General features: G+C 37.4%; 1 protein-coding gene across 4 annotated transcripts in view; it reads left to right on the top strand.

Annotated features, from left to right (window-relative positions):
• The window catches only part of ank2b (ankyrin 2b, neuronal), a 167,221-nt gene that overhangs the window by 113,793 nt on the left and 32,468 nt on the right, over positions 1–20,960 (top strand). For 2 of the 4 annotated variants that reach the window (XM_053628777.1, XM_053628776.1), the window contains exons 12-32: positions 541–639; positions 731–829; positions 1,097–1,294; positions 2,241–2,339; positions 2,977–3,075; positions 3,217–3,414; positions 4,720–4,818; positions 5,307–5,405; positions 5,482–5,580; positions 5,662–5,760; positions 5,861–5,933; positions 8,322–8,463; positions 10,618–10,705; positions 10,940–11,037; positions 13,054–13,089; positions 14,003–14,227; positions 17,290–17,444; positions 18,673–18,884; positions 19,073–19,277; positions 19,820–19,916; positions 20,041–20,269. In XM_053628777.1, coding sequence (XP_053484752.1) covers positions 541–639; positions 731–829; positions 1,097–1,294; positions 2,241–2,339; positions 2,977–3,075; positions 3,217–3,414; positions 4,720–4,818; positions 5,307–5,405; positions 5,482–5,580; positions 5,662–5,760; positions 5,861–5,933; positions 8,322–8,463; positions 10,618–10,705; positions 10,940–11,037; positions 13,054–13,089; positions 14,003–14,227; positions 17,290–17,444; positions 18,673–18,884; positions 19,073–19,277; positions 19,820–19,916; positions 20,041–20,269 — 2,748 coding nt within the window. Of the gene's footprint in view, positions 1–540; positions 640–730; positions 830–1,096; positions 1,295–2,240; positions 2,340–2,976; positions 3,076–3,216; positions 3,415–4,719; positions 4,819–5,306; positions 5,406–5,481; positions 5,581–5,661; positions 5,761–5,860; positions 5,934–8,321; positions 8,464–10,617; positions 10,706–10,939; positions 11,038–13,053; positions 13,090–14,002; positions 14,228–15,985; positions 16,085–17,289; positions 17,445–18,672; positions 18,885–19,072; positions 19,278–19,819; positions 19,917–20,040; positions 20,270–20,960 lie in introns of all 4 variants that reach the window. The other 2 variants (XM_053628779.1, XM_053628778.1) reach the window with 2 other exon arrangements.

Genomic DNA, 20,960 nt, shown 5'->3' on the forward strand with positions numbered 1-20,960 from the left:
ATCACTGTATGCACTCATGGGTCCACATTGGCAAATTCCCAACTGTTTCAGACACGTGGAACGTTTTGCTGTGGTCCTAATAGTGCTTAATGATATTGTGAACTGCTTTTGTGTTTTATATTCATTGTCTGTATATGCAGGTCAACAACAATCTGTGTCTTTTAAAGTTGAAAGTTCTTTGTTTTTCCCTCTGTAAAGAATGATGACGGGATTTTACGTGTGTGTAACCTCTAATTTATACCCCAGGGAAACAGGAAATGACTAAAGGCAGCAACATAGTTCCTGGTGACTGAGAACAAATGAAAATATGTTTACAATTGTTTGATTTTATTGAAATATTACAAAGACATGTTGATCATTTTGGCACCTATTTTATGAAAAAGCCAAAATATTATTCAAATAAAGTAGTACTACGGAGAGTTTGAAAATAGATGCTCCTATATCACTGGAAAATATGTTTTTATTTATAATTCTGGAGGATATTATATGCATGTGACCTTTACATTATGCTAACTTTTGTTTTTGTTTTCTTTGACCCAGTCTGGCCTCACCCCTATACACGTGGCAGCTTTCATGGGCCATCTCAGCATTGTTCTCTTGCTGCTTCAGAATGGAGCTTCTCCTGATGTCAGCAACATAGTGAGTACTGTTAGTGTGTGTGTGTGTGTGTGTGTGTATGAGAGAGAGAGAGAGGGAACGAGAGATTATTTCATACCTTTTTTAATTCTAGCGTGGGGAAACAGCGCTCCATATGGCTGCTCGAGCTGGCCAGGTGGAAGTAGTGCGCTGCCTGCTCAGAAATGGAGCCGTGGTAGATGCAAGAGCCAGAGTAAGAGATTCAACAGACACACACACACACACACACACACACACACACATTTACCAGTGGCGTTGCCCTTATGAAAATATAAGTTAGAGCTGATATCTGACCTGAAGAGCTGTATACAGTTTCCCTGGTTTATCTCGTTTATAAACCTGTGAAAGAATGCCAGACCCTTCTAAAGATGAGACATTTGAGCTATTTTGATGTGTTGATTTGGTCATTTATGTCTATTTGCATGTATCACTGACGTCCACATCTCCTGCACTCTAATAGGAAGACCAGACTCCACTCCACATCGCCTCTCGGTTGGGAAAAACAGAGATTGTCCAGCTGCTGCTCCAGCATATGGCTCATCCAGATGCCTCTACAACCAATGGCTACACACCTCTGCACATCTCTGCTCGTGAGGGGCAGCTGGACGTAGCATCAGTACTGCTTGAGGCTGGAGCTTCTCATTCCCTGCCAACTAAGGTGAGAGATGAGCAGTGTGTCACTCAAGCCTGGAATGCTTTATCCTTGCATCATTACACTATGTTTAATCTGCTCTTGCCCTCACCATCTTTACTGGAAAAAAGATGTGTGTGTGTGTGTGTGTTGGGTGGCGGGGGGATGGGGGATAGTGTGCTGTAGCACACTACCACATTGTTGATTATTTTACTAAATCAGCACATCCCATTATTTTTATGCCTTACACTCTCGACTCTAGTCAGGTATAGACATAGAAGGCATAGACATTACCACCTGATTTACATTTACCACACACAGCACAGCTAAACATGTATAAACAGAACACCACACAGATGCATAATATAAATAATTTGCTATTATTCATGAATTCATCTGCATTGACTCAGATGCTCTTTCACTTCCATTCCTCATTAGTATTTAAATTATAGTGATTGGGAATGGCAGTGTTATTGAGAGGATCTTCTTTCTCTCAGAGCTGGGCTAAACATGATGATCATGTGACTTCATGGACACACCTTTTTCAGAGATAAGTCACTGACTAACTAGCACCCCCTGGTGTGTGTATCTGAAAACTTGTATTTTCATTGTGGTGAATAGAAACGTAACTTCATCACATTGCATCAGCATTAGATTTTTTTTATGGTGCACAGCTTATATAAAGGAAAATCAGGGCATTATGTTTACCTACCTACAAAGTAGGTCAAAACTAAATATAAGTATTAATTGAACATTTAATAAATAGATGTGATCGATTAGCACCTGCTTAAATCACCCTTAGTGTACACCCTTGTACACTAAGGGTACATGTGTACAATGTATGTAGCATGCAAAAAATATGTAGCATGCAAAAAAATAAGTGTATACTCCCCATATACAACTAATTCAGTCTCAGAAATTACTTTGTTGTGTGTGTGTGTGTGTGTGTTTTTTTTTTTTTTACCCCTTCCAGAAAGGATTTACTCCCTTACATGTTGCATCTAAGTATGGAAGCCTTGATGTGGCAAAGCTCCTCCTGCAGCGTCGAGCCCCTCCAGATGCAGCGGGGAAAGTAAGAACTCACTTAACATTCTCATGCTAACGGCTACATGAAACGGACCAAAAAGTAATAAATGCATTTCCAAAAACATTATGTTAAGTGACACATCATCACAGCAACATGCTCATATTTAGGGTTGATAAACTATCAGCTTAGCATATGAGATAGGTCAAAAATCTTTAAATCCATGACTTCTTTACTTATTTATAATTTTGATTAAATGTTTGAGACAGACAGCTCTTGAAACACAGACGTGATATGTAATATACATTACAGTGTTGTTGTGCATAGTCAGTAGAGCCTAATTCATAGACTCTTTTGGACTGTTGTTTAAAAGAAAGCCATAGAGACAATGTTGACTGCAAGAGCCCCGGTAAGCATAGTTTCATTCAGTGATAATATGATCTTTTGTAAAATAATAAACCGAATATTTCTGTTTCTTTTCTTTAATAAGAAACCAGATAATAGCTCCTGCCCAGCTTGCACATTAATCTAAACAATAACAATTTACAAGAAGATTAACACATTAACAGTCTCTAGTAACACTGCTCTCTTATATACGCATTTGTGTGTATGTGTATTTTATTGATACACTTTGCCCTTCTAACAGCTCCTTCTAAAACATATGCACTGACCCTCATTCTTATAGAATGGTCTCACGCCTCTCCATGTCGCTGCACATTATGATAACCAGAAGGTGGCACTGCTGCTTTTGGACAAAGGGGCTTCACCCCACGCCATGGCCAAGGTGAGAGTGCACCATCATGGACTTTTTGCTTAATGTTGGATGGCAATGCTTTCTGCAAATCTGTATCACTGTGACCTCACTCATCGCAAACTCTCTAAAGTTTCTGTCTGTAATTCCATCTCCATGTTCTCCTTTTTACAGAACGGATATACTCCACTCCACATAGCTGCAAAGAAGAACCAAATGGAGATTGCCACTACTCTGCTGCAGTATGGAGCAGAAACCAGCATCCAGACCAAGCAGGGGGTGACGCCACTTCACCTGGCCTCTCAGGAAGGCCACAGTGACATGGCGGCCCTGCTACTGGAGAAAGGGGCCAACGTCAATGTGCCCACTAAGGTGACTTGATATAAGTACAGTACCATACACTATGTAAAAAATAGCTGCTGTTAAAACAACAGCAAAGAAATTATGATTCTGGGTTTTTTTCTGGGTGTAAAATCGCAATTCTGAACCTTATAACGAGCTGAATTATATGTGAAACATTAGTTAACATTATACTACAGTGCTGTTGATTTCTTATGAAAGGAGTATCGGGGGTTTATACTTTGTAATAGCCAGTAAGTTTTCCATCACAAAGTCTTCAGGACAGTCTACTTTCCAGTTTCTCTGTAACATGGCACTATTAACTTCAAGAGAGAGACAAAATAGAGGCTGGTGAGGAAAGACTGTTTATATTTACTGTTTATAGTAAGTGATAACAGGAACTAACTTGTCTGACAGACATTCCACAATAGTGTAAACTGTTAAAAGTACGTGTTCAAAGGTATGACATAAAAACAGACGACATTCACTGGGAAATTAATACTGGGAATATAAGGGGAATAAAACACTTATTTGGACATGTGCATCAAACCAGACCCATTGCTGATTATTTTCATATAACAGCAAGCCCTAAATTGTTTTATTCCTTACTTAACAAGCCAAATATTAATATTCCCTAAGTGATTTTAACAAAGTAATAAGATTTTGTATTCATTGATTTTTTTTTTATAATAAAGGAGCCAAATAATAAACACCTACATAAACCAGTAATTGTTTCATCTATGAGAAAAAAATACGTCCATATATATATATATATGAACCATCACGCAGTAGGGTGATTGCTAAAACTCATAAGCAAGACATAATACTATGTTCCGATATTTAAGCCTAGAGACCTGAGTTCAATTATTCATATTTATGAAACTGCTGTCATTTACTAAATGCTAATTTCTGTGAACGTATTTTTAGTCATGGAGGCAGTTAATATAATCTTATTTATTTAATTGCTGCTTTGTTAATGATTTGTTGCTTTGTGCTTGGTTTAATAATGGTAAAGTTTATAGTGTTTTAATGTTAATTATTGCAGAAAGTCATTTTAATTACAGGAACCTTAATGCAGATCATTACCAAACAGGCTATCGATAAAAACAGCTCTGGTTTAATTACCATTCAACATTTCTAAAGGAAAAAACAAACCTATAATCTACCATGAGTAATATGTACCTGTCAGTGCAACCTGAACAGATGCTGTTGATGTATGACAGTTTCATTCAGAAGGCTACTGAACTATATGAGTAGTATACAGGATACTATATAGTATCGGTTCAGAAGTAGTTTCTGTCTTGTTGAACAAACATTACTTGTTTATTTTCTCCACAGAGTGGACTTACAGCTCTTCATCTTGCTGCCCAGGAAGACAAAGTCAGTGTTGCTGAAATCTTAGTTAAACATGGTGCCAACCTCGACCAGCAAACTAAAGTAAGACAATTATTTCAGTGCAAACACTTTAAAAGCACAAGGGGAAAAAATGTCAATCTGATACAAAAGCTTAGTTATAGAAAACATAATAATATATATGATTTATACACATCACAGTGTAAGGGCAAAGCAGTGGTGCTTATTTAAAAATGATAAAACCACTAGAGGTTGTATGTTCAAATCCTAGGGCTGTCAGAGAGGCACGTTGGGCCCTCAAGCAAGACTCGTATGTTTAAATTATATCATATCCCCATTGCAAGCCACATTGGATAAAAGCAGCTGCCAAATTAATAAATGTAAATCCATAGATGGTAAAAACTGCCATATGATAGTTGATTATCAGAGATGGATTTTCAGTTCTAAACAAATGACTTGCACTCCTTTTTTTAACCAAACTTCATAGAATTCATATTGGATTCATGTTAAACATCTTCATATATCTATTAGCTCAGAAATGTAAATAAAATGTTGAATCATCTCTCTTGTAGTTGGGTTACACACCGCTAATCGTCGCCTGCCACTACGGAAATGCCAAGACGGTCAACTTTCTTTTGAAGAATAATGCCAGCGTCAATGCCAAGACAAAGGTATATTAGTCCTAAGCAGCATAAAGAAACATGAGTAATATGTTCTGAAGGTGACGTGTCTGTGTCGTGTGTTCAGAATGGATACACACCTCTCCACCAAGCTGCACAACAGGGCAACACACACATCATCAACGTTCTGCTGCAGTATGGAGCCAAACCCAATGCTACCACTGCGGTGAGTACATGACCACACACACAAACAGACATATACACACACAGCAGATTTGTGCTAATACATGAATGGTGTTTTTTTCAGAATGGAAACACAGCCCTTGCCATCGCTCGTCGTCTGGGTTACATCTCAGTGGTGGACACATTAAAAGTGATTACAGAGGAGGTCATTACTACAACAACAGTGAGTCTAATTTGAAAATCAACACATTATGAAGTCTTACAGATCTTGTTTTTTGTGGCTTGTGTCTATAAAGTATTGAAGTGATTGTGTTTTTACACAGACCGTGACTGAAAAACACAAACTGAACGTGCCAGAGACCATGACTGAGGTACTTGACGTGTCTGATGAGGAAGGTATGATTCAAAATCAGAAAACACATTTCGCAATCATTATGTTCCATTTAATATATAATATGCAGGTCTGTGCTCCTGAATAGATTTTACTCATTATTACTGATATGACATGTCATGTAGCACTCAAGCAGGCTGCTGATGGTGCTATATCTGATGACTCCTTTGATGAAGGTACAAGGCACTGCTGTACTAGTGCTTGGTTGCTGTGTAGAATTGGCAGGTGTTTAAAAATGTGTGCAGTAATTAACTGAATACTTGGTTAATTGTTTAAACAACATTTTATTATGTACTAAGTGTGCTTTGCATGGAGTTTTTTCCCTTAAGCTTATAACAGAGCAACAGTTTTACCTCACAGTATGCTGAACATCTTAATGATCACAATGGGTTTAAGTATAAAATATCTATTTATTTGTAAAGCAGCATTGAGTGCAGTGTGGTCTTACTTAAGATTCTAGATATTGATGGGGTAGTGCTAACTTTGTCATTAGAGCCTGCATCAGATTCATTTATTGAAATGCCGCCCTACGGTATAGCTATGAGGACACTGAGGTCTAGACTTCAGTAGCTTAGGAAGGGTAGTTTCAGTAGGTTAGTTTTCTATTATTCTATTATTTTATTTTTTTGCTTCCCATGTAGAATCCTATTCAGTTATCAAATTCAATATGGAAACAATGAAGTGCTAATAATGTAGCCTACTATGTGTATAAACTTTCTAAGGCCCGATCATCAATGATGATTGGTTCTCAACTGACTTCAGAGCAGCTAAGGAGGATGCTTGATGTTTGCCCATAGACTTAATAACTCTCACGAGACACTATGCTGTGGATTTTAACTTCTTGTTGCGATACAGTGCTGTGAAAAAGTATTTCTTCTGTTTTTGTGTATATCTCATACTAAATTGTTTCAGAAATTAAAACAAAATCTAAGATAAAACAAAGGCAACCTGAATAAACACAAAGTACAGTTTTTAAATGATAATGTTATTTATTGAAGCAAAAAAAGTTATCCAATATCAACTGGGCCTGTGTGAAAATGTATTTGCCCCATTGTTACTAATACCCCAAATCTGAATGAAACTGCATTCATAATGGGGTTCAGCTGGACTAGACACAACCAGGCCTGATTACTGCAAACCCTGTTTAATCAAATCAACACTTAAATAGAACTTTTTCAACAGCATGAATTTGGTTAAAAGGTCTTACCCAGTAACACACTATGCTAGCAATGATGTGGAAGAAGGTGATTGAAATACATCAGTCTGTGAAGGGTTACAAAGCTATTTCAAAGGCTCTGGGACTCTGAAGGACTAAAGTGAGAGCCATTATCTCCAAATAGAAAAACTCGGCACAGTAGTGAACCTTCCCCGAACCTTCTCAGGATGGGGGCAAATACTTTTTCACAGCACTGTATATGCAATGCACATACTACAGGCCACCATCTGACATAACTATGATATACATACATGTATGAGAATATGCGACAAAATATATAAATGTGACCGTTTATGCAGGAAATGGGTGGTTTGTAAAATGCAACCTCAATTGTTTTTATTTTATTTTATTTAGACTACTGTAGGTGTGACACCAAATTGGTTACTAGTTGCAGTAATGTTAGCTGACTTGGATTAGGCTACAAGCTTCTTTTTTGTTATATACAGTATCAACACTTATTTCAAGTTTAAGTTGTTTTATTTAGATCCTGGTTGCAGGCATGTCAGTTGTTTTAGATAAGTTGAACATTTGTAATGGATATATTTTTGTGCCATTTGAGGATAAAACTGAAACAATCTTATTCAATGCCAAACTACTATTTTAGACACTTATCTCTCCAGTGGGTGCCTTATACTAGAATACAGTTATTCTCTTATAAATATCCATTCTTGTTCTACCCTGTAGGTAGCCACTATGCTTTTGACAGCAGAAGTCCACTCTCAGGCTTCAGTATGTTTGATATTTACTGTCTGTATTCCCTACTGCTTTTTGCCAGTCCTAGAAATCCTATCCCTGCTGGTCAGACCTGGACAGGAGCAATGGTGCATTATTATTTTTACTGATGGTGTCAGCACTGAGCTGTTGAAACCGTGCGCCATGTAGAACATTTCTTAATGCCAGAAAGAATGTGTCCTTTCAGTTATGTGTTGCTGAATGTCAGTACATTAATGATAAACTATAGAGGGAGCAACCCCTATTTTAAGAACACGTACCTTTTGTTTTTGTGTGTGTGTGTATGGTGCATTGCATATCGTGTGTTGTTTACAATGAGTATACCTTGATATGTATGTGTTTTAGTTATGTTAGCTAGACGTTAAAATATCTAATAATATTTCATACTTTTATTTTTGAGGACCTTCAGGTAATGGCTTCTCACATGTCTGTGTCTGTGTCACAGGTGAGGACACTATGACAGGTGATGGAGGAGAATATCTGAGAGCGGAGGACTTGAGGGAGTTAGGAGATGACTCTCTGCCTGGTCAATACTTGGATGGAATGAATTACCTGAGGTTCAGTCTAGAAGGCAGCCAATCCGAAAGGTGCCACATGCATCATAGAAATATTAATAGAAAGTATTTGCCCATCCTGATTTCTTCTGTTTTTGTATATATCTCATACTAAATACTTTTAGATCTGAAAATGAAATACGACATTAAACAAAGGCAACCTGTGTAAAAACACAATACAATGTGAAAAACCAATTGCCCCCTTAACATTAAATTCTGGTTGTGCCACCTTTAGCAGCAATAACTGCAACCAAATGCTTCCGACAACTGGAGATCAGTCTTTCACTTACTTCTAGGACTAGGACTCCTAGGTTTTGGATCATTGTCTTGCTGCATAATCCAGTTGCATTTATGGACTGAAGACCGGACATTCTCCTTTAGGATTTTCTGGTAGAGACCAGAATTCATGTTTCCTTCAATTATTGCAAGTCGCGCAGGCCCTGAAACAGCAAAGCATCCCCACACCATCACACTTCCCCCACCATGCTTGACTGTAGGTATGATCTTTTTGTGAAACTCTGTGTTTGGTTTACACCAGATGTAACAGGACCCCTTTCTTCCAAATGGTTCCACTTTCGACTCTTCAATCCACAGAGCATTCTCCCAAAAGGTTTAAGCCTTAATATTCTTCTGGGTTAGCAGTGGTTTTCTTCTCGCTCTTCCATGTATGCAATTTTTGCCCAGTGTCTTTCTGATAGAGGAGTCATGAACAGTGATCTTTATTGATGCAAGAGAGACCTGTAGTTCCTTTGATGTTGTCCTTGGCTCTGTTTGTGACTTCCTGGATGAGTCGCTGCTGTACACCTGGAGGAATTTTGGAAGGTCGGCCACTTCTGGGAAGGTTCACTACTGTGCTGAGTTTTTCCATTTGGAGATAATGGCTCTCACTGTGGTTCTTTGGAGTCCCAGAGCCTTTCAAATAGCTTTGCAACTCTTCCCAGACTGATGTATTTCAATCACCTTCTTCCACATCATTTCTGGAACTTCTTTACATTTTGCCATAGTGTGTGTAACGATACAGGACAGTTGGCAGGAAGTAAGCACAGGAGCACTGTCTTTATTAATAAACAAACGAACAAACAAACACAGGGAGCGCGGTCTATACTGAATAAGATTAACTGGAGTAAACATGGGACTATAGTCTAGGCATCACTCGAGAACAGAACACGGGAATGAGACCGCTAGCATGCTACACATACATGCTACACATACATGCTACACATACATGCTACACAGTTAACACAGCTCTCTATCACTTCGAACATCGACGATAATACTGCGCGAAGTGCGCAGCCACACGAGGAGTTTAAATAACCAACACAATCAAACTAAACACAGACACCTGGCTCAAATCAAGCTACACCCTCGCACGTCAGCCAATGTCTAAACAGGAAGAGAACGAAACCAAAACAAGAGTCACGTGTCCACTTAGAAACCGCGCCGCAGTGCTATCTGCCGGCGGTGGCGTAACAGTGTGTTACTGGATAAGACCTGAACCCCATTATGAATGCCTAATGCATTCATAGCTTTGGGGAATTAGTAACTATGGGGACAAATGCATTTTCACACAGGCCCAGTTGGTATTGGATAACTTTTTTGCTGCAATAATTAATATTATCATTTAAAAACTGCATTTTGTGTTTATTCAGGTTGCCTTTGTTTTTATCTTATATTTTGTTTTAATTTCTGAAAGAATTCAGTATGAGATATACACAAAAACAGAAGAAATCTGTTTTTTTTTCTCACAGCACTGTACACTACTGTCTAAGTGAATTAATTGCAAGATGACAAATAAAACATTAGTATGTGCATATATTAATGTTATACATGTATAACAAATATTATAGCATATATTAATGTTATTAATGTTCAGCAGCTCATATATATATATATATATATATATATATATATATATATATATATATATATATATATATAGTACTACATTTAGTTGCACTTTTCAGTGCTTTAGTATTCCTACTGAAAACAGCACTGCTTGTTGACTCACATGTCTTTTTAATAGATTCTATAATAGACAATTCCTACTAACTTCTAATGCTTTTGATTCTTCTAATGCTCACATAGTCGGTTCCAAAGGTATGAGGGCAATAATTTTGAAATTTTAAGCTTGGCATTGTTAGCATTTGCTAGAATCCTTTGCTCATTGGTTGTTCTTTGTCATTTCAGTATGGACAGGTCCTACATGTCTAATCGTTATGGATATCACTCACCAAAGCATGATGGTATGATGGATGATACAGTCCACAGTTACCAGGTAAAGTCACACAGTTACAAAGTCACACAGTTACTTTGCAACAGGACATTACTGTATATGCACATTGTTTATTGTCACTTGAAAAACTTAAAAGCATTCAGTCTGAGGGATTATCATAAAAGATCCTTTAAAGCCTTGTGAGGTCCACTATTGTGTTTTCTTGAAAATAATTTAGTTATGATTTTTAGAGTGTTAACTGGAGTTCATATATCATCTTCACCTAACTGTGTCCAGATGTCATCCCTTGCTAATGAGAAGGATCCATTTAGACTGAATTGGGAAACGGAAAACCTGGACAATATTGCACTCTCCTCCAGTGCTGGTCAATCTGGGTATGGCATATAGACACACACACTCTAATGCCTGAAAATGTGATTGTGACTTGTTCATTGATTGTTACTATACAGAATTCAAAATGACTGAACTGCATAAAAGAGGACTTAGCACCATTATTATCAATGTCTAGCAAATGTCTTGGCTAATAGACATGTAATATATCTAATCACTAGATTGCATTGTAGATAGATAATCTAATTTGTCTGTTCTGTTAGTAGGCCTGGTGCCGTACTACTAAATTAACAGTACCATATCAAAAAACGGAGTGAGTGAAACTCTCTTCGTCCTATACCCCGCTTGCGGGAACCCTGCAGTGCTCCTCTGGGCTGTAAATCTCCCAATAATTGTGGTACTTAACATCATCTAGTGGAACAAGATTGAAAGGCTTGTGAAGGAAAACATGGATGCTTGGAGATATGCTTGGCGATTATAGCTTGTAGTGTACATCATTGGTTTGTTTATTTACTGTGAATATGCCAGTGCAATGGGCTATGAGTTCTTTTTTGAAAGTTCTGAAGTCACCTGGTTCTTACATGGGAGTTTCAGATCAATGTCTGTTAATGAATGTTTCACTGAACTGCTTAACTTAACTGTCAGTGTTCTTTTTTGATATTATCTGGCAACAGTGTGATATTCGTTTGTGAGTGTGGCCTTCCATACAGAGGTAGTTGGTAGCCCAGTAAGCAATGGAAATGTGAGCCTGGTGGTTGAATGGCATATGGAGTTCTGGGCATTCAATGGCAATCATTGCAGAAGGTTTCGAATATTCAAACCTTGATTGGCTCTTTCAGTGTCTTAGCTTGGGGTTGATGGCCATTGGCCAAACAAACAGATACCAACCAGTTATTACATAAATCCCTTGCATAGTTGAGATGTGAATTGTGATTTGCTGTCTGATACAATATACTCTGGGATATCAAATATCCAAAAATGTAAAACAAGTTTAGCTGTTGTGGGTAATACAGGAAGGAGAATGAGCTGAAGGGACTATCCCCACTATTATGGTGGCCTGATCTTGAGAAGACGGCAGATCTGTGATAAAGTCTACCACTGTGGGCATCGTGGAACTGGTGCATGACTTACCAACCTTTGTATGACTTGGAGCATTGTTTCCCACCAATACTTTGGTCTTTAAACCTGTAGGATTTAATCCAGTGACTTTAAACCAGTGACAGTAGAGCTATGAGCTCAGATTATAGTAGCATCACTAAGATTAAAATGGAGATAGCTCTTCTTTGGAGGGCTTTTAACATAAGCAGAGTGATGGCGAAAAGGCCTAGGCAATATGGCTGTTGACATCCCAGCTTATAAGTGCGATGAAACATTGTAATATTGTGTTGATTGTGGTGGAGTTTGGGTCTGCTGTTCACGTGTGATATTGCAGCTGCTTTGACATTCTGGGAATCTAGACAATATGACAAACTGGTAAAGAAGCGTGGCCCATTGGGCTTGTCTTGAGATGAGTCAGTGTAGACTACAAAAGGGTGTTCTGCTTGTCTACCAGTAGCTCTCTGTTCACATAACATCTACAGTCCCCTCCTAAATGATTGGAATGGCAAGGCCATTTCATTTATTTTTGCTGTAGCCTGAAGACATTTGGGTTTGAGATCAAAAGATGAATATGAGAAGAGAGTTTAGAATTTCAGCTTTTATTTCCCACATTTTCCACAAAATGTAAACACCTTAAAGCAGGGGTGTCCAATCTTACCCAGAAAGGGCCAGCATGGGTGCAGGTTTTGGCTCCTACTTGATTGGAATGAAAACGTGCACCTAGACTGGCCCTTTGCAGATAAGATTGGATACCCCTGATTTAAGGTGTTTACATTGTGGGAAAATTTCATCTAGATTTTATGAATTTCCCAGTTACAAAAGATCTTGGTTTCCTTATTTCTCCACTTTGGCTTTTGGTTGCTCTTTATAAGCTTCTCTGCTTCTCCATCTCTCTCTCTGTCTCTCTCCCTCTCTCTCTCTCTCTCTCTCATATTCTGATGGGTATTTTGTTCTCTCTCCAGCCATTCCTCTCCGTGCCATGAACATGACAGCAGCAGGTGACTGGCTGCATTTTGACATATGACCTTTGACCCCTTGTCTCTTGCATTGTGCAACCCATACAGAAAACTCTGTTGTCTCAGTTTTGTCTGTCTGCTGTCTCAATCCCAAATTAAAACACAGAAACCTATTTACAGTGTCTGCTGTGACCTGTTAATGCCTAAGATGGATATGGTGTTTAACTCATTATTATCTGCCCAAAGCACTGCAGGTTAAAATCTCACATTTATGGCAGTGTATGTATTTATCATTTTATTAAAGCGTGCATTACACCTGAAACTCACTAACACATCTGTTACCTGTTTTATCATTAATGATGTTCAACCCTAGCTATTTTGTACGCTTTCAATTAACTATCTCTATCAAGTTAAATATTATAAAGTATTCAATATTATTGTGCACTTGTGTACATTTGGTTAATCTGTAAAGCATCTTTTATGTATTTGGGCTTATATACACAATAATAGTGTGGATAATAGGAGTACCAACATAGAAATACACTACATAGCATTTCCAGTACCTGTATTGAATGCTTTACAACCCATTCACCTTTCAAGATGTTGTCACACCATTACATTATTATCCTTCTCTACCTCACTATAACTGTCCTGCTTTCCCTAAATTTACACTCATCAGAATGCTCTGCCCTTGTGAATCCTGACAGTGTGCCAGTCCCATATATTTCAAGCATGCCAGGGAATGTTTCTACTGTTGAGTGTGGTATTTCATTGTGTGTGTGTGTGTGTGTGTGTGTGTGTTGTGCACACAGGTTTGCCCTACCATATTTAGCTTCCTCTTTGGTGTGTCTTTGCATGTAAAAGTTTCAAATAATTTCACTTTAAGAATAAAAGCATGCACTGATATATTTATACAGATTGTTTATGCTGACATAGATGCTTGCCTCATTTGCAGCTTTCTTGTCAGTTTTATGGTGGATGCCCGAGGTGGTGCCATGCGAGGGTGCCGCCATAATGGCCTGCGCATCATCATCCCCCCGAGGAAGTGCAGCGCTCCAACACGAGTAACCTGTCGCCTAGTGAAACGACATCGCTTAGCAACCATGCCCCCGATGGTTGAAGGAGATGGGTTAGCTAGCCGAATTATTGAGGTTGGACCCTCTGGTGCTCAATTTCTTGGGTAAGCGCTTCTGATTTTACAGGAACAGTGACATGAAATAAGTGAGATGACGAAAACCTATCCAAAGGCTGATGATCACCTGAAAACCTCATCACTAAATAAAAACAGTCGATTGATTCTGAATGGTTTATGTAATACTCAAGGGCTGAACATCTGTACAATCTAACTATATAACATTATATACAATGGCTTTTTCTTGTTTTTGCATAAATTTCAAAGACTTACCTCTCCTTTGCCTCCATTAAGAAAGCTTGTATTTCTTATCTGCGCTTAATCAGACACATTTGCAGTAACACTCAAGACTTTTGTTTGCTTCACAGCTTGCCATAAGGAAAACTCCAAGGCTTGATTATCCATTTTGCAAAGCAAAACTCCCCACTAATAAAAACAATCCATGATTGATTTGATATGTTTATTGTGGTTGACTAAATGCCAGTAGAAGCTGTTTTAAGGATGTATTCAGAGTTGGCATCTTAAATTAGCCCAAGAGTGACACCAAAATGTACAGTACATGTTTTTGGGGGGTTTTTTTTGCAGGTAAATTTCTGAGAGGTCCATTCAGATAATTAAAATTACCTATGTGCAGTTGAAACATTTGAGGTTGCCAGATTGCATAGAGCTCTTGGTACAGGGGGTTTTCAGTTGTGTCTGGATTACTTACTTAAAACAAACACTTTCCATTAAGCCAGAAATAAACTTGAGAAAGCATATTGCATTTTTTACCCTGTTTGCTGTCAATTACAATATGAAATATCATAAAAGCAATGTCTAATAAATGTCTAATACAAATATATTCTAATATATTAGTCTAATATATTTTGAATAAGTCTTTAATAAGGCTGATATGTAATATCAGTATAACAATAAAGACACAGAAATGGTCCTAGTTGTGATAATCACACAATTACCGCAAATTTCTTAATTTAGGCATGTGTTCCATATACATCGATTGGTTGCAGGTCTTTAAACAGCATTTGACAGAGCACATCCTATTTTTGCACAATGAGCTGGAAATAGACTAATATATAAATATCAAGCTCAGGCAGTAATAAAAATGCCAACATTTTGGGGAATTGTGCACTTCGTTAAAGATAACATGCCCATGGTTGAATGTATAAGCTGACCAAGTAGCCATTTGCTATAAATATAGAACATTTAAGTAGGTGGAGTTCCAAATATTAATGTAAGAATCAGCATTCTATATAAAATTCAGCCCTCAAGATATGCATTGTCTAAAATTAATAAGACTGTCCAAAATTATGTTTCAGAGTGAAATATTATGGTTAATAATTGTCAGACAGTGGCACTGTACATAGTACCACTCCTCATTCAAATCTACATTACACAAGAACAAATCATTTAAGTTATAGTTCAGAACATACATACATAAACTGATACACACCAATGTTTTGGTAAATGGCAAACCTGTGCACACATCTACAGTACAACTGTTAGAGTAGCACGTAAGTCTGTAGTTATGTCTGAGGTCCAAATAGCAAAGAGCACAATTTCAGTAACTAACTCACTACACAGGCATAACTCTGAATATGGCCCTGAAACATGTTCTTATCAATAAATTATGATTCTGTTTTCAACAAATAAGAACACAATTCAAAACATTTTTGAAGCAGCTTTATGAAATGGGGTTATAATTAACCCACAATTCGGGAGGCCTAGATAGAAAATGTCACTGAAGATGGGAAATTCAGCCCCAAACTGTTTGTGCTCTCTTTTTCCTCCGCTGCTGTTGGATGACAGTAAGCTCCATCTCCCTACTGCCCCGCCCCCTCTGAATGAGGGTGAGAGTTTGGTTAGCCGCATCCTTCAGCTGGGGCCACCAGGGACCAAATTCCTGGGGTAGGAGTGACACATATGAAACAATCCATGGATGCCGGTCCCGTATCCCTTTTTTTTCTGTCCTTCTTTTATTAACATTCTTTTCCCTCATTCACAAGTTAGTGTGTGTTGATAGTAGAGTGTGATAGTTTGTTGTTTACTGTGTTTTTTTGAGTTCACATTGATGTTTTTTGCATTTCATTTTTTTGGCCTTGCATCATGATTTATGTCTAAACCTGTTGCAGAAAAGTGGGAGTTCATGCAGAGCATGGCAGGCTTCTTAAACATACATTGAAATGGTTTGTGTTGTTGCCATAGATATAGAAACAGTAGATGCTGCAGTAGCCGCTGTTGCTAGCTACAGTAATACGCCTTCACATCCACCAAATTGGAGAGTTAGATTTGATTGCTAGCCATTACAAGTCTGGAGAGATGTGTGGCTACCCTAATTTACTGATTGCCACAAATACTTCTTAGACTCTGTACTGTTTAGGTACATTTAAATCTATCACACCCAATTAAAAAAAAATCAGTGTAAAGAATGCAAGGCAGTCATTTATTTCATACAACAAGAATATTAGCAATAACAAAATTAGAGATGAGAATGAAAGCAATTGAAAAATGTTCATGAATTAATAAACTCAATTAAAAGAAGCTAGGTGACCCCAGCTTTAATTCGCACATAACATCCCATAAATGAACACTTATATTACTTATGAAAAGTTACACCTTGTTATATTCATATAACAATGTGTAAGCATTTGTCTGAAAATTTAATGTGACATACAATGCCCAGTTTAAACAAATGAGCTGTTTTAAAGGCTCAGGCTAATGAGGCATCTGACATGTTTATATCTATGGTTATAGTAATTGTAGTCATTCTGTGTCAAAATACACATAAGTTCACTCTGTGCCATTAAAGTTGCACATTTGTCACCTATACTTATTTTGTTGTTTGACTGCCTTCAGATGGTTCTGTGTGCTTTTACGTAAGCACCAAAACATCTGGATGTTGCATACTACATTCAGCTCCAGTTCTATCTGTATGTGTGCTACATGTGTGTTATATCTTCAGTTTGACATTTGTGTAACTTGTGTTTCAGTACATGTTGAACCAAGTAAAATATAGCTGGCATATAACTGACACATAAAAATACCGGTAATCCTCAAATGACCCTTTTGAAGAATGTATTTTTAATTAAACACATTTTCATGTAATTTTTCAGACCAGTGATTGTGGAGATTCCACATTTTGCTGCTCTGAGGGGGAAGGAGAGAGAGCTGGTGATCCTGCGCAGTGAGACAGGAGAAAGCTGGAAAGAGCATCAGTGTGAATATACAGAGGAGGAGCTCAATCAAATCCTTAATGGCATGGATGAAGGTGGGCTTCTGCCATCAACAATTCAGTTCTATTTTATGCCTCCTAACAACCAGGGGCAGTAAGAGTCATCTGGATAACTTCTTGTGCGCATATCACTGTACAATTTTCCCAGGTTCTACAACGTTAACATCTCCCAACTAAGCGTCCTGATTGTGAAAGTTATTGCCAAATACCTTTTCAGTTACTCTGAAGATGTGTTGGTTCCTTTTGACAGTGCATACATTATCTGGGTGGTTGTCAACTAACCTTGTTGGTCAGGAAGGATGAAATACAATGCTAGCATTTTCTGTATCAATAAAATTTTGTGGATCTGAAGGTAGAATTTAGAGATGTAACAGTATGAAAATTTCACATCACAATTATTGTGACCAAAAATATCACGGTTATCTGTATTATCACAGTATTGTTAAAATGTTCTGAAAATGTACAAAAAGTACTGATACACTCACTGAAATCATTTAAACAGGTTTTATATTTGAAAATCAACAAACAACAAGTAAAATTAGCAGCATATACATAATAACATTAACATTAAAGTTGGCACCATGTAGCTATGAAAGGTAAACGTTTCCCCAGTGCAGGTTTTAATGAACACAACCCTAATTGTGCATATAAAAACAAGTAAAGCAATGTGCATGTACATAATGTACATGTGCATACAACATAATAAAATAATACAACCATAGGTAAACAAATCCAATGTGCAGGTGTTGATACTAAAATTACAACACAAAATATGTAAACAAATCTAATCTGCAGATGTTTACACTAAAATTACAAAACAATCTCCCGAGTGCTGTCACTGCCTTTTTTCACTGTATTCACAAGCAAAAAACAACAATTTTGCATGTTTCGCCTGTGTCAGACTCATGCTGGGTGCGTGGACAGCATTTACCGGCAGTTTTCCAAAATCACGATAATTGCTCATGGATTTAATGATAATTAAATGTGACACGGTAATACTTATGCTGGGGAATTTTATCGTGGTTTATCGTGAAACTGGTAACCGTTTCATACCTAGTAGAATTATGAAATTAAGTTCTGCTTTTTGGACAAGAATGTAATGACATTCAACATGGAGTATAATCTATTTACTTCTCATCTTCTCAGATTTCCATAAATTGCTCATTGTTTAAGCTTGTGGTTGACTTTTATCTGACCTACAAACTATTTTAATTTCTTATTCTATATCTCACAATAATTATATGGCATTGTCCTGTATCATCAGACCTGGACCCTCCAGAAGAGCTGGAGAGGAAGCGTATTTGCCGCATAATCACCCGGGACTTCCCACAGTACTTTGCGGTGGTCTCACGGATCAAACAGGACAGTAATTTGATTGGTCCAGAGGGCGGGATTTTGAGCAGCACAGTGGTACCACAAGTCCAGGCTGTCTTTCCAGAAGGAGCACTTACAAAACGTATTCGAGTTGGATTACAGGTATTTCAGTTAATTTTTATATTCCTTTTTCAAGAAGTAGTGTTATTCTTACTTTCAGTATTTCAATAATTATTGCTTTATTGGTTTCCTTTCTGGAAACTAGAAAGTGCTCTCTCGATTCAACTGTAATAGAATTGCATTTTGCAACAAAAGTCCTGATATTTGGTTTAATTCTTTCTCTTGATTAGTCTCAGCCTGTGAATGTAGACATGGTGAGAAAGATCTTGGGGAACAAAGCTACATTTAGTCCTATAGTCACCCTGGAGCCCCGTAGACGGAAGTTCCATAAACCCATCACCATGACCATTCCTGTCCCCAAGACTTCCACTGACCCGATACACAATGGCTTTGGAGTAGATACACCAACACTCCGCTTGTTATGCAGTATCACAGGTGAGGGAGCAAAATTGTATAAACAACAGCTTATTAATCCAATTTCAATTAATCACAATATTAAAATGTTTTTTTTTCTGGCTGAATTTCTCTAAACAATTTCTCTAATAAATAAAATAAAAAGCATATTTATAGTACATAGGTTGTGTCACATGACCTCCATCGCTCATGTGCATCTCCAATCAGGAGGATCCTCCAGCATGCAAAGAGCTTTGTCTGTCTGTTTCCCTAAGTGTCTGATAATTGAGATCGATTAATTATTTATCTGGTATGATAAATATATTTTTTCATTATATTGCTTTAAAAAGTCAAGAAAGATGTCCTGGGTCATGAAGGATAACAGATTTTAGGCAAAAAATAAGTGTACAACGAAAGAAGATGGGACCGTTTCTTAGTGCACGTCTTTTTATTATGAAATAGAGAAATATATATTATGATATATATATATATATATATATATATATATATATAATTGTGAACAGGAAGGGCCTGTGATTAAGAACTCACTTCTTAGTTTTCGCCACTGCTCTGTGTTTAACCAGGTGGAACAACATCAGCTCAGTGGGAAGATATAACTGGAACCACACCTTTAACTTTTATTAATGACTGTGTGTCATTCACCACAAATGTCTCGGCAAGGTAGATTTTGATTGGTCGTTTTGTGCAATTCTATTTAGTATCAATCAGTGTTACATCTTTTTTTTTTTTTTAAATCACAGGACAATCATAGCACTTATTGTGTTTTCTAACTTTCACTATTTAGATTCTGGCTAATAGATTGTCGACAGGGCCACGAGTCAGTCAACTTTGCCACGCAGGTGTATCGGGAGACAATCTGTGTGCCATACATGGCCAAATTTGTCATCTTTGCTAAAACTCATGATCCAATAGAGGCACGTCTGCGCTGTTTCTGCATGACTGATGACAAGATAGATAAAACTCTGGAGCAGCAGGAGAACTTCACCGAGGTGGCTCGAAGTAGGGATGTAGAGGTAAGGTAGATGTTTATGTGATCAAGATTTCTTCTGTTTTTGTGAAAGACTGATCTCCAGTTATCGGAAGCATTTGGCTGCAGTTATTGCTGCTAAAGGTGGCCCAACCAGATTTTAAGTTTGAGGGGGAAGTTAGTTTTTCACATGGGTTATGGGTGTTATTAAAAAATAATAATAAAAACTGTACAGTATTGTTTGTTTACTCAGGTTACCTTTGTTTTATGTTGTATTTCATTTGAAGATCTAAAACTATTTAGTATGAGATATGCACAAAAACAGAAGAAATCAGGATGGAGCAAATATTTTTTCACAGCATTGTACTTCATAACTTGAAATGTTATTTGCTAAATTGTTAACCAGGCTAATTTATGTGTTCCGTCTTATAAAAATTCATCCCAGGTGTTCTCTGTTAGATATGTATTTACTTTGTACACAACATTAAGATATTAATGTGAAACTCTTTATGTCTTGTCAGACAGAAAGATAGATAGATCACTTTATTAATCCCGGAGGGATATTCACAATTTAGCTAAATTAAATTAGCTGTTTTCTTTTTACAAGTATTGGAGAGTATAAAAAGGTGTTTTGCCACATTTCTAAAAGCACCATCACACTGGTTGTATATTGTAGAGCTCACCATGTTCTAAAAATATTTTGGGTCTTCACAGTACATATCTATTCATTCATTATT

This window comes from Ictalurus furcatus, chromosome 7, assembly GCF_023375685.1.
Source record: "Ictalurus furcatus strain D&B chromosome 7, Billie_1.0, whole genome shotgun sequence".
Lineage (NCBI taxonomy): Eukaryota > Metazoa > Chordata > Actinopteri > Siluriformes > Ictaluridae > Ictalurus > Ictalurus furcatus.